At 46.1% G+C, this 12,389-nt stretch overlaps 1 protein-coding gene across 1 annotated transcript in view; it reads left to right on the top strand.

The window, feature by feature from the left end:
* LOC144678194 (glutamate decarboxylase 2-like) overlaps window positions 1-12,389 on the top strand; it is a 180,912-nt gene that overhangs the window by 143,425 nt on the left and 25,098 nt on the right. The window contains exon 13 of the mRNA XM_078538068.1: window positions 9,047-9,196. Coding sequence (XP_078394194.1) covers window positions 9,047-9,196 — 150 coding nt within the window. The remainder of the gene's footprint in view (window positions 1-9,046; window positions 9,197-12,389) is intronic.

Genomic DNA, 12,389 nt, shown 5'->3' with positions numbered 1-12,389 from the left:
CTGTAGGACTGCTGCTGTATTCTGTCTGCACTCATGGGATTAGACATCACGTCCTGTCTCATGGTGGACAGTGATGGGCAACAGTTTTAAGATACGATCCCTTAAAGGTACATGTACAACACATCACAAATGCCTGCTCTGCAGCCCATGGAATTTGGGGCCAGGCTTTAGGGGATGAAAGAATGTAAGTTTTAGTCAATGTTTGGGATCTTTAGTTCCAACTAGTCACTGACCACTCTGGGTATGAGGCATTTCATATAAGCAGTGATGAGTTTATTAAGTAGAAGCACAAGTAGTGCAACAAAATGGTACCTAGAAAGGCAGTAGTCACAACCTGTTCTTACAAACACTGGTTCCAGACTCACTGGTTGAATAGGGCACTGTCTTCTGCTCTGTTCTTGTTGCTGCTGCACTCTTGTTGACCATAGTCTATTTTCCCTTCTCTTGTTGTGTGTTGAAGGTCACAAGACTCTTCTTCTTATGCCCTTTTTTGGTCTAGCCTTGTGTCATATTAGATGACTGATTAATTTACTCTTGAGCAGGGTGAAACCTCGTCTTAGCCAACCTGATTAGTTCACGGGAAAAACTCAGCAGGTCTGACAGTATCTAGGGAGAGAAATACAGTTAACGTTTCGAGTCCGTATGACTCTTCAACAGAACTAAGGAAAAATAGAAAAGAGGTGAGATATAAGCTGGTTTAAGGGGGGGTGGGACAGGTAGAGCTGAATAGAGGGCCAGTGATAGGTGGAGATTGCCAAAAGAGGTCATAGACAAAAGGACAAAGAGGTGTTGACGGTGGTGATATTAGCTAAGAAATGTGCTAATGGTGACATTAAGGGTAGAAAGCAGGACAAGCAAGGTACAGATAGCCCTAGTGGGGGTGGGGTGGGGGGAAGGGATCTAAATAGGCTAAAAGTTAGAGATAAAACAATGGATGGAAATACATTTAAAAATAATGGAAATAGGTAGGAAAAGAAAAAAATCTATATAAATTATTGGAAAAAGGGGAATCGGAAAGGGGGTGGGGATGGAGGAGAGAGTTCATGATCTAAAGTTGTTGAACTCAATATTCAGTCCAGAAGGCTGTAAAGTATCTAGTCGGAAGATGAGGCACTGTTCCTCCAGTTTGCGTTGAGCTTCACTGGAACATTGCAGCAGGCCAAGGACGGACATGTGGGCATGAGAGCAGGGTGGTGTGTTGAAATGGCAAGCGACAGGGAGGTCTGGATCATGAAAGCATGACCCAGACCTCCCTGTCGCTTGCCATTTCAACACACCACCCTGCTCTCATGCCCACATGTCTGTCCTTGGCCTGCTGCAATGTTCCAATGAGGCCCAACGCAAATTGGAGGAACAGCACCTCATCTTCCGACTAGGCACTTTACAGCCTTCTGGACTGAATATTGAGTTCAACAATTTTAGATCATGAACTCTCTCCTCCATATCCCACCCCCTTTCCGATCTCCCTTTTTCCAATAATTTATATAGATTTTTCTTTTCCCACCTATTTCCATTATTTTTAAATGTATTTCCATCCATTGTTTTATCTCTACCTTATGGCCTATTTTGATCCCTTCCCCCCACCCCACCCCCACTAGGGCTATCTGTACCTTGCTCGTCCTGCTTTCTACCCTTAATGTCACCATTAGCACATTTCTTAGCTAATATCACCACCGTCAACACCTCTTTGTCCTTTTGTCTATGACATCTTTTGGCAATCTCCACCTATCACTGGCCCTCTTTCCAGCTCTACCTGTCCCACCCCCCCTTAAACCAGCTTATGTTTCACCTCTTTTCTATTTTTCCTTAGTTCTGTTGAAGAGTCATACGGACTCGAAACGTTAACTGTGTTCCTCTCTGCAGATGCTGTCAGACCTGTTGAGTTTTTCCAGGTATTTTTGTTTTTGTTTTGGATTTCCAGCATCCGCAGTTTTTTGCTTTTATCTTTTGATTAGTTCACAATTATTTTAATATTTACTTGATTAGTTTACCATTATTTCATTATTATCTACTGCTGTTTTGTTAACTCACATGGCCCTCATGCATGACATTTTTGTTCATTAAGCAGGAGACCCTTTACCTAACATAGTTAACATAACACAGTTCTTTATCTTTGCTATTGTCTTATTGTAGAGTGCAGCAGACAAAAATGCTTATCCAAGTTACCAATCAGCCAAAGGTCAAAATACTCCCTGACTCAAGTTCTTACAACAGCTTGACATTTCTTTCCACCATCCTCCCCATACATCACCATCTTACATTGACTAAACTATTAAAACTTACGCCTCACTTCTCGGCATTTTCTGAATTTATATTTCCATACTAGTCTACAGAAATCAAAGGAGACAGTTGGAAACGTGAATTTCCTCATTTAGAAACTAGCTTGGCTCAATTGATAGTACTCTTACCTTTGAGTCAAAAAGACCCACACCAGGACTTGAACACATTACCTAGATAGACAGATCAATGCAGTATTGCTGGAAGATTAGTGGTGCCATCATTTCGATAAGACATTAAACCAATGTCCTGTCTACCCATTCTGATGGATGAAAAAGATCCCATTCAAAAAGCAAGGAGGTCACCCTGGCCAATATTCTCTCACTCTGTGCAAATGATCCACCTTATTAACGTACATGATAATAGTAACTGCACCTCAAAAATATTTCATTGGTTGTGAAGTCATCTGAAGATGGTATATAAATGCTTTCTAACTCTTTCTAAGAGAAAAAGTTTGTGCAATGTTTACCGGCATTTGTGAGATATTTCCTTTTTGCTGTATCATGTGTTGTCCAATCAAAAATTTTACAGCTCAAAGATAGCTTAGTTTCTAATCCCTTCTTTTAAAATATGTTGAATCGGAATCAGAGAAAGGCACCAACACTCATTGTGGGTCAAATCATTCTGCGGCAAATCAGCATTTTATTTCTTGCTAAAGTCATCAGGCTTGGTGTAAGATGCGCTGATGATTCATTATCTGCCAACGTGTGCTATTACTGAAGATTCATTCCTCCGCCATTGTCTAAACACATTCGGGTAGACTGTCCTACTGGTAGATGCCAGTGCAGTGTTATCTATGGTATTTCTCCCTGTTACTAGTAATGAAAATAGCTTCCTACAAGATCTGTAATTGACCCCATATCCTCAACACCAATGGCAAGGCGAAGCTGCCTTGACATTGGGCAGGTTAGTCTCTCATACCAGCATAACTTTGTGATTTTCCCCATACTGAGGAACCATAATTGGCAATGAAGGTAAGAGTAGCTAAGGCCAGTCTTGTCATCATTAAGCAGTTGGCACACATCCTATGGGCAGCATTCTTCGTCCCGCGGGCGGGCGTGTGCCAACCCGAACGGGAGTAAAATGGTGCGTGATGACATCGGGCGAGCATCCCGACATCATCGCGCACTTGCACGATATTTCGTTCGGCGGGTCCGCATGGGTGCCGGAGCGACAGCCGCCATTAATTAAACGGCCACTTAACACCCTTAGCAGTCCGATTGACTGATTTTTCCTTGCCCGTGCGATTTTCTGCTCGTCGCACGGGCAAAACGGGCAGGCGGCCAGCCGACGTTTTCACAAACCTCATCCAAGGGCGGAGTAAAAAGGGTCAGCAGCATTACCAGTATGTGTAGTGAGCAGTTTTGGAGATTGTTTGCTGCTGGTTGCTTATTATACTTGGGAGCTTCATCTCTGTTCGGGGTTTCATTGTTAGCATTTCCAGGCTTCATTTCAGGATTCATTGCTGTCTGCCAGGCCCCGGGAGGATTCAAACAGTATGGACCCTTCCAGGTATCAGACAGCCTCCCCTTACCCTGGTAATGGGGATTGTGCTCTCCATTGGAGGCACCTCCGCTGAGGGGGAAGAGAGGGGCAGAAAGGAGAGGAGGCCATGTGTTCCTATGCAGCTTCCAGGGGAGGGACCTGTGGGAGGAAAGGCACAGGCGCAGGCATAGGGGGCGCAGGGCCAGCAGGTAGTCCAAGGTGGAAGGGGCTGCAGAAGACACCAATATCCTGCTGCCAGGGTTTACAGGTGGTGATGCAGCTACCTCAATATGCCCGAGGTGCAATGCTGAAGGAGGCTCTGCCTCTCAAGGGAGAGCGTGACCTCCATATGTCAGATGATTGGGCCTGAGATCAGCTCTGACTATGTGGGTGGACACCTCATGCCAGTGGCTCTGAAGATCACAGTGGCCCTCAACTTCTATGCCTCCGGCTCTTTCCAGGGGTCAGTGGGGGATCTGTGTAGAGTCTCCCAAACAGCTGTCCACAGTTGCATCAAGCTGGTGACAGAACCTCTGCTCAGGTAGGTACTGACCTTTATTCTTTACTGTACGGCAAGGCCAGCCAGGCTGAGCGAGCCAGAGGCTTTGCAATAATTGCTGGGTTCCCCCGCGTCCAGGATGCCATCGACTGCACACATGTGGCCATCAAGGCGTCAGCGGGTCAGCCGGGCGCCTTCGTCAACAGCAAGGGATTCCACTCCACGAGATGCCACGATCACTGACGGAGAGGCAGGGGAGCTGCTGCCGTCATCCAGAGCGCCCTGACAGGTGCCCACAGAGACGACAGGCAGCTCATGCGCCAACGTGAGGTCGCTCTGGACCTCTCTGCATACCATTGGTGGATGGGCACCTAGCTGGGATATTGGGTGACTCACTCATCTCGCACACTGACACTGACCACCTAAGATCATTGCCTGTGTGAGGGTGTGCAGGTCCGAGTGCAACCCCAGGGAACCCTGGATTCTGTCCCTGGAGCTGCCTCTCCATGAGAGTCGCCACTCTCTCCATGTAGGAGGCAGTGCACTCGGTCATGAGGGTCAATGCAGTGCTCATGCTCCGCATGGACTCCAAATCACAGAGACCATGGCACGCATACCCTCATGCATCTCCGCCAGATCCTCCCGCACATCTCATTGGACGTCCAGCATCTGCCGTCTAATGGATGATTCCAGAGGCTCATCATCAGCCTTAGACTGAGCATCATCCTGGTCCCCAGGAGTCCTCTGACTGCCGGCGCCCTGGGCACACTCTGCCTCCGCCTATACCTCAAATGATTGTGAAATGCCCTCACCAATGTGCACCAAGATACTAGCCGCTGCTCTAATGCCCACTGAAGCGCTGGTATCAGAGCTGGTGCCTACTTCAGAGAGCAGGTGTGACACAGCTGCAAATGATGGCCAGTGGTCCTCCAGTATCGGGGTGGCCCTTCGGGGTCCGGAGATCGAACGCCTGCTAGTGAACCTAAAAGGGAGAAGTAGGACATGTCATTAGTTAAAGTCATCACACTGTCACTGTGCATGCCAGGCACCCTGGTGAGATCAGCATCTCGGTGCCCCCCCAATGATCAATGGGGACTCCAGGTTAAAGGTTCACATCAATGAAAAGACTACGCTAGAATGGTTGCACAAGCCGAAATTCTCACCTCTGTGCACTGCACTCCTATCTTCATCTTGTACCACTGCCTCTCCATGCCCAGTTGCATGTGGAGCATGCTGGCACTCAAGCTCCAGGGCATCTTGCTCATACCTTGAAAGGATTAGAAGGCCAGCAGGGCCTCCGCATGTCCACGACCTTTCAATATTGTGGACTATCTTCTCCTGAAACAACAAAGGAGCTTTGATTAATCCACTCTCTACCTGCAGCGCCATTGCAGCCTGGTCAATCCCAGCAGAGGAACACCTGGCAGGGCATATCCAAGTCGTGGCCCTCGAGTTGCAAGGCACTCAGTCCAAGCAGCCAGGGCTCACCCCTTTGGCCAACTCCAACGTGATTGACAGTTGGCACTCAGGCTCCAGCACCCCTGAAGCCCATGGGGGAAATGCCAGACCTTAACACATCTGCACACTGACCCATGCCAACATGGTACTTACTCTTCCTGAGCGCAGCAGGTCATTGAAGCGCCCAGGAGCGCCACACCACATCACATGGCTGCTGCCCAACGCTACCACCTCCTCCCATGCCCTCTTGATGAGGTGCAGTGGCTTCCTCCTCCCACACCTGGGGCCTATGGTCTCCCTCCTGGCAGCCACCTCCTCCAGGATGATGGTGAGGCAGTTATCAGAGAAGCAGGGGGCCGAGTGCCCACCCACCTGGTGCATCCAGCTTCACTCGGGTCCATCGTGCCGGCTCAAGGAAACGTCCTCCATGGCAGCCTTCCAAGGGCTGCCTGGGCCGCTTTTAAACCGGCTGCTGGGTTGCCATTGGACCTGGCGGCCGACAGGCCCCCGCCCCTGCTTGGTCCTTTCCGGCCAGCGCGGAGCCGCGTTTCACGCTGGGCAGGCCTTAATTGGCCCGCCGGCATAAAATCACGACCGGGGTCTGATCACGGGCGGCGGTTGGATTCGGGGGTCGCTCCAGGGCCCGCTGGCCATGCTCACTCGGTGAAGGGAAAATGCTGCCCTATGTATTTATTCCTTGGTCACATGAGCTGCAACAGATAGATAAGGCAATACGACAGCATGGGAAAATGGGACAGGTGAGAAAAATAATGCCAGATGACAGGAAAATGGGATATAATTGGGAAAAGTAAACCCAAAGCACAGGTTCCCAGGATAAGTAGGAAAGCCAAAGAATCACCGTTGCTGATTAGAAGCTGTGCTCTCATTGTCCTTCCCAGTCCCATCAAGGCAGGTTCCAAGTCGAGACTGTGAGCAAACTTGCAGATTAGAGTGCTGAATCGGCACAGAGCCAATTAGTGGCTATTAAGTGGCCACTTAGGTGTAGATTGGGGCCTCTGCCAGGATCCTAATGACGGCACACTGCCCTCTTCTGAGGCCACATTCTGGCAGATAACTGGAGGCAGCCTCCCAGCGGTAGGTCATGAGTCAGGGAGATATCTTTTATTTCCCCCACCCCAGAGCCATGTCTGCCAGAGGGCCACAGCCCCACCACAATGATGGCCTGGAAGCTGTTCCCCCTTCTTTTTAAATGTCTGTTATATGTTCAGAGGGTGCCTCTATCTTGACAGCCCCCGCTGTCTCCCTTCTACACTAGCAGTGCCCACGTCCCCCAGTGGGGCTGCTCGCTGCCCAGAGTCTTGGTTGCTCCCATTGGCTCTCTTGCCCATGGAGCCTGCTGGCCATCCCCAATTGGATGAGGCTCCCAGAGATGGCCTTTAATTGGCCGCAGGTTGGTGGAATTCACAAGCCAACAGTGTCAGGATCAGCATACGGTCCCAGGCACTGTGAACGACTAAGGCAGCAAAATACAGCATTGTGAGTGTTGAATCCCAAAGGGAATCTGCATCCCTAACGACCTTGTTGCTCAACCAGCTTTTGGCCATTTGAAAATAGACTTTAGTGACTGCTTGTTAACACCAGACATCGGACTGCAAGAACTGTGACATGTCAAATTTGTCACATAAAATTATTTTTGTCACGGATATAGAAAATCAGTTAGCATTTGGAAGCTTCAGATGGGAAAAAATAAATAACAGGAAAGTTAATGTAAAGAGACATGTGGAAGCTATGAAGCTGATTAGAAAACAGAGACTGGTGCAAAGGAATGATTCAAAGCCATGTTCATTCATAGGAGCTTTTGTTACATTTGGCAATACAGTACTCCATGCTTATCACTTCATGATTGTCTATGCTGTTTAAATTGAGTAAGATAATTAAAAGATAATTCCTCATGATTTTCAATAAGGTTCTGCTGATGAGCAAATCAGGTAAATGCAGCAGGATATCAGTTCATAGGTATTATTGAAATAAGAACGGATAATATGCCATTTTATCCCCTATTCACGGAAAATTGTAAATGTCACAACATCATGCAGATAATGCAGTGTCCTCATTCCAGACATGTTCATTCCCACCAGGGATATTATTCATATAAAGTTCAAATAATCTATTCAAATTTTACAACCAGTTGTCCATTTTTATTATATTTAACTCAATGTTATTCATATATGGCTGATTTTATATATTATTCTCTCATCCTTCTTTCTCTCCTTCTCATTTCGCATAGATTCCTTAGATTTTTCAGCATAAAAACACCTTATCCTTGTCCTTTATAATACTGTTCCATCGTTGTTATTGTTCCTCACCTCTAACACCCTGTCCCCCTGCCCAACGCCCCCCACCAATCCATTTCTCTTCAGCCACATCTCTCACCACTATTCCAGTGACAGTTGGCCTTTTACTATTTCAAAAACAAATTGGGCCGGATTTTTAGTGTTAACTAGCAAAACGTTTGCCCTTGGTTTTACCATGATGGAGATGCCAGCAATCGTGATATTATTCACATGTCCCTTGGCTGGCATGTTAATGATAGCAGGACACTGCATCTGGATGGGATTTGTTTTGTTTGAGGGAATGTTCAGGTCTCAAATGTTATTCTGAGAACTCTGCTTCACAGGACAGTGGAGGGATCATTCTTGGTACAACTGAGTTAGCACAATTCACAGAATCACACAGTGTAGAAGAGGCACTTTGGCCCATCTAGTCTGCACCAACACATTAGAAACACCTGACCTACCTACCTAATCCTATTCACCAGCACCTGGCCCATAGCCTTGAATGTCATGACGTGCCAAGTGCTCATCCAGGTACTTTTTAAAGGATGTGAGGCAACCCGCCTCCACCACCCTCCCAGGCAGTGCATTCCAGACCGTCACCACCCTCTGGGTAAAAAGTTTTTCCTCACATCTCCCCTAAATCTCCTGCCCCTCACCTTGAACTTATGTCCCCTCGTGACTGACCCTTCAACTAAGGGGAACAGCTGCTCCCTATCCACCCTGTCCATGCTCCTCATAATCTTGTACACCTCGATCAGGTCGCACCTCAGTCTTCTCTGCTCCAACGAAAACAACCCAAGTCTATCCAACCTCTCTTCATAACTTAAATGTTTCATCCCAGGCAACATCCTGGTGAATTTCCTCTGCACCCCCTCCAGTGCAATCACATCCTTCCTATAATACCTACTAGGTTTAAACTCTTTATGTGTTTCCTTTGGGTTCTCACTCAGATACATCCAGTGGACTTTGTTTTGATCTGTGAGGTCTAACTGGCACAAGTTGTATTCACACTTGTTTGACCCTTTTGCAGGGGCTGCTGCAGAATTGTAATCAGATGAATGCCTGCTACCTCTTCCAACCTGACAAACAATATGATTTGTCCTATGACACTGGAGATAAAGCATTGCAGTGTGGGCGACATGTGGATATTTTTAAATTGTGGCTGATGTGGAGAGCTAAGGTAGGCATTTCAATTAGTTATTTCTCATTAGTTATATTTTCCTCAAGTGAATAAAGTAGAGGACACGGTTTGTGACAATGTAACTGTGATGGATTTCTCATATTCACTTTACTGAATCTGGTATTTTATTGAAAGTAATGCATCCAACACCAAAAGGTTTGATGTATCAGCGTACAATGGAGAGTCAGGCCCAAGCTTCCCACACACTGGAGGGATGTGCCAGCGTTGTTCTTTATCGAATGCTACATGTGCCTGTGCCCCAATGAGCCAATCTCACGTGCTCTGAATTCAATTCATTATGTCTGTGTGTGTTATATTCACAGTCTGTGGATGCAGTCAGTAGACTGACTCTGTACTGTGGGCTGTTGGGGCCACAGTACCAAAGGTACCCCTTTAGAGCAATGGTGTTCTGCTTGGGATGACCATAGGTGTGAAAGTGTGCTTGTGAGCTAGTGTTGAGTCACTCAGAAATCCAGGGAGAAGGAGTCTCACAAGGTGATGTTAAATCCTTGCGAGGTGGGGCAATGTTAAAGCCATCCAAGTGGGAGGGGCATTTGGAGAGAATTCCAAGGTAGGATCTTTAAAGGTGGAGATTGGGAACCCTCCTGAGAAAGACGAAGTTGCAGTGAAGTTGGTTGACTCACAGTGGGACTAACTAACGTCTGGGTGATTTCTTGAGAATTCCATAGACTTTGTCTTGGTTGCATCTGTCATCTACTCTGTACTGTGGTGTTCCAACCAGTTTATCTGTTAATTCAAATGTACCTCATACTTACCCTGAATGTGTTAGCATATAAAATACATATTGTAAATTGTTTTATCTTTCTGAACCCGTGTAGTAAATTTAGTTTTTGTTTGTTGAAAACCCATGGCATCTTGTGGCTTTATTCCAAAAGTGGGTGACTTGAATGTCAACCTTTATCTACTTTAAACAAAAGGTTATTGTCCCTAACTGGACCTCCCCCAACATCCCGGGGTCTGGCCAAGGACCGTGACGCACAACAAAGGAAGGTCAGCACGTATGGATACTTTAATCCCTATGAGTTGTTCAAGACCTACTGAGAGAGCTCACTAAGGTTGTGGGAGAACATGATTTCCAGCCCATCAGCTGCAGAAATCTTCATCGAGGCCTTTATCACTTCCAGACTATACAGGAAGACTTCCATTCTCCATTATTCATAAACATCACCTCATCCAAAATTCTGTCCATATCTTAGACTGTGCCAACTACTACTCACCCAACACCCCCATCCTTGTTGGCCTACATTGGCTCCCAATTCCTATTGCCTCAAGTCTAAAATTCTCATCCTCATGTTTAAATCCCTTCAAAGCCTTGGCCTACCCTATCTCTAGAACTTCTTTCAACCCTACACCCCCTCCCTCCAAACTGCTTATTCTTGCAAATGTGGCTCTTGTGCATCCCCACTTCCCGTTGTCCCATCACTGGTGTTCTTTTCTTCAATCACCTCAGCTTCATGCTCTAGAATTCCCTCCCTAAATTACTCTGCCTCTCCACCTCTGTCTCCTCCTTTAGGACCATCCTTAAACCTGCATCTTTGACCAAGCTTTAGTCACCCCTCCTAATATCCCCTTCTTTGGCAACGTATCTTTTTTTTCTGATTATGTTTCCATAAAGCACCTTGGAAGTTTTTGTAAATTAAAGGCATGATTTAAATGCCAGCTATTAATGTTTCTCCAACTTGGAATGGTGCTCAGAAGCATCCACAACCTTTGCATGGAAATGGTTAGATGACTCACCCTAATGAAGTGCATCTTCTGCAAGGCATTCAATGAAATGGATTGATATGAGCTTGGGAGCAGATCTGCTATGAGCACTCTTGAATGGTGCGTGGGATGATGCGATCTGTAAGGCGGGCAGAGAACTGAGCTAAAAGAACAAAGCAAGCAAATGTGTAGGTAGACAATAACACAACCTCCATTTTCTGATCATTGTTTTATCATTTGAAATAGTGTAGCTTGGTGGTATGGTGTAATGGTGTGTTGGAGCATCACAAAATGCTGGATGATGGTATAAAATTCAGCCTATTTCCCAATGTTTGGTCATTCTCCACTTTTCATGGGCAAGCTTGAACTTCCTATGGCTCAAATCTTTACTATATGGAGTATGAGAGCAAACTAGCAAGAAATATAAAATCAGGCAATAAAAGTGTATTATAAGAAAAAGAGTAGCTAAGGTGAGTGTCGATGCCTAAGAGGATGAAATTCTAGAATTAATAATGGGAAACAAGGAAATGACAGGGAGTTTGAATAAGTATTTTGTATCTGTCTTCATGGTAAAAGACACGCGCAAAACGTATCACAAGAACAGTAGAAAAGCAGGACAGCAAATGGAGGAACTTAAAACAATCAACATCATGAGAGAAAAAGTACCAGGAAAACCCATGGGACTAAAGGCTGATAATGCCCCTGGACCTGATGGCCTGCAGCTTAGGATCTTAAAAGAAATGGCTGCTGAGATGGTAGATGCATTAGTTGTAATCTTGCAAAGCTCTCTAAATTCTGAAAAGGTCCCAGCAGATTGGAAAATCACAAATGTGATTTAGTCAAGAAAGGAGGGAGACAGAAAGCAGGAAACTATAGGCCAGTTAGACTAGCATCTGTCATTGGGAAAATGCTAGAATCCACTATTAAGGAGGTAGTAGAAGAAATTTAGAAAAACCTCTTACCAACAGTCAGAGCCAATATGGTTTTGTGAAAGGGAAATCATGCATTACAAATTCAACTATTAGAGTTCTTTAAGGATGTAACAGGCAAGGTGGATAAAGGGGATTCTTTAAGGATGTAACAGGCAAGGTGGATAAAGGGGTACCAGTAGAAGTAGTGTATTTGGATTTTCAAAAAACATTAGATAAGGTGCCACATAAAAGGTTACTGATAAGAACTCATGGCATCGCAGGTAATCGGTTAGCATGGATAGAGGATTGGTTAACTAACAGGAGACATAGACAGAGGCCAGGATCTTTAGGGCGGGGGGTGGGGCCCACTCGCTGACCCGTAAAATGACAGGGGGAGGACGTCAGGCGGAACTCCTGATGTCACCCTGCATCATTTTAATTTTCAGGTCGGCGGGGGCACAGCCGAATCAGCTGTGTACCCGCCAACCTATTGAGGCCATTTAAAAAATAATTGAGATAATTAATGGACCTGCCTGTCCAACCTTAAGGTTGGTGGG

Source organism: Cetorhinus maximus, chromosome 3 (genome assembly GCF_964194155.1).
Source record: "Cetorhinus maximus chromosome 3, sCetMax3.hap1.1, whole genome shotgun sequence".
In the NCBI taxonomy this organism is placed as follows: Eukaryota; Metazoa; Chordata; class Chondrichthyes; order Lamniformes; family Cetorhinidae; genus Cetorhinus; species Cetorhinus maximus.
The sequence above is the reverse complement of the archived record's forward strand: the minus strand, read 5'-3'. Positions and strand labels throughout refer to the sequence as shown.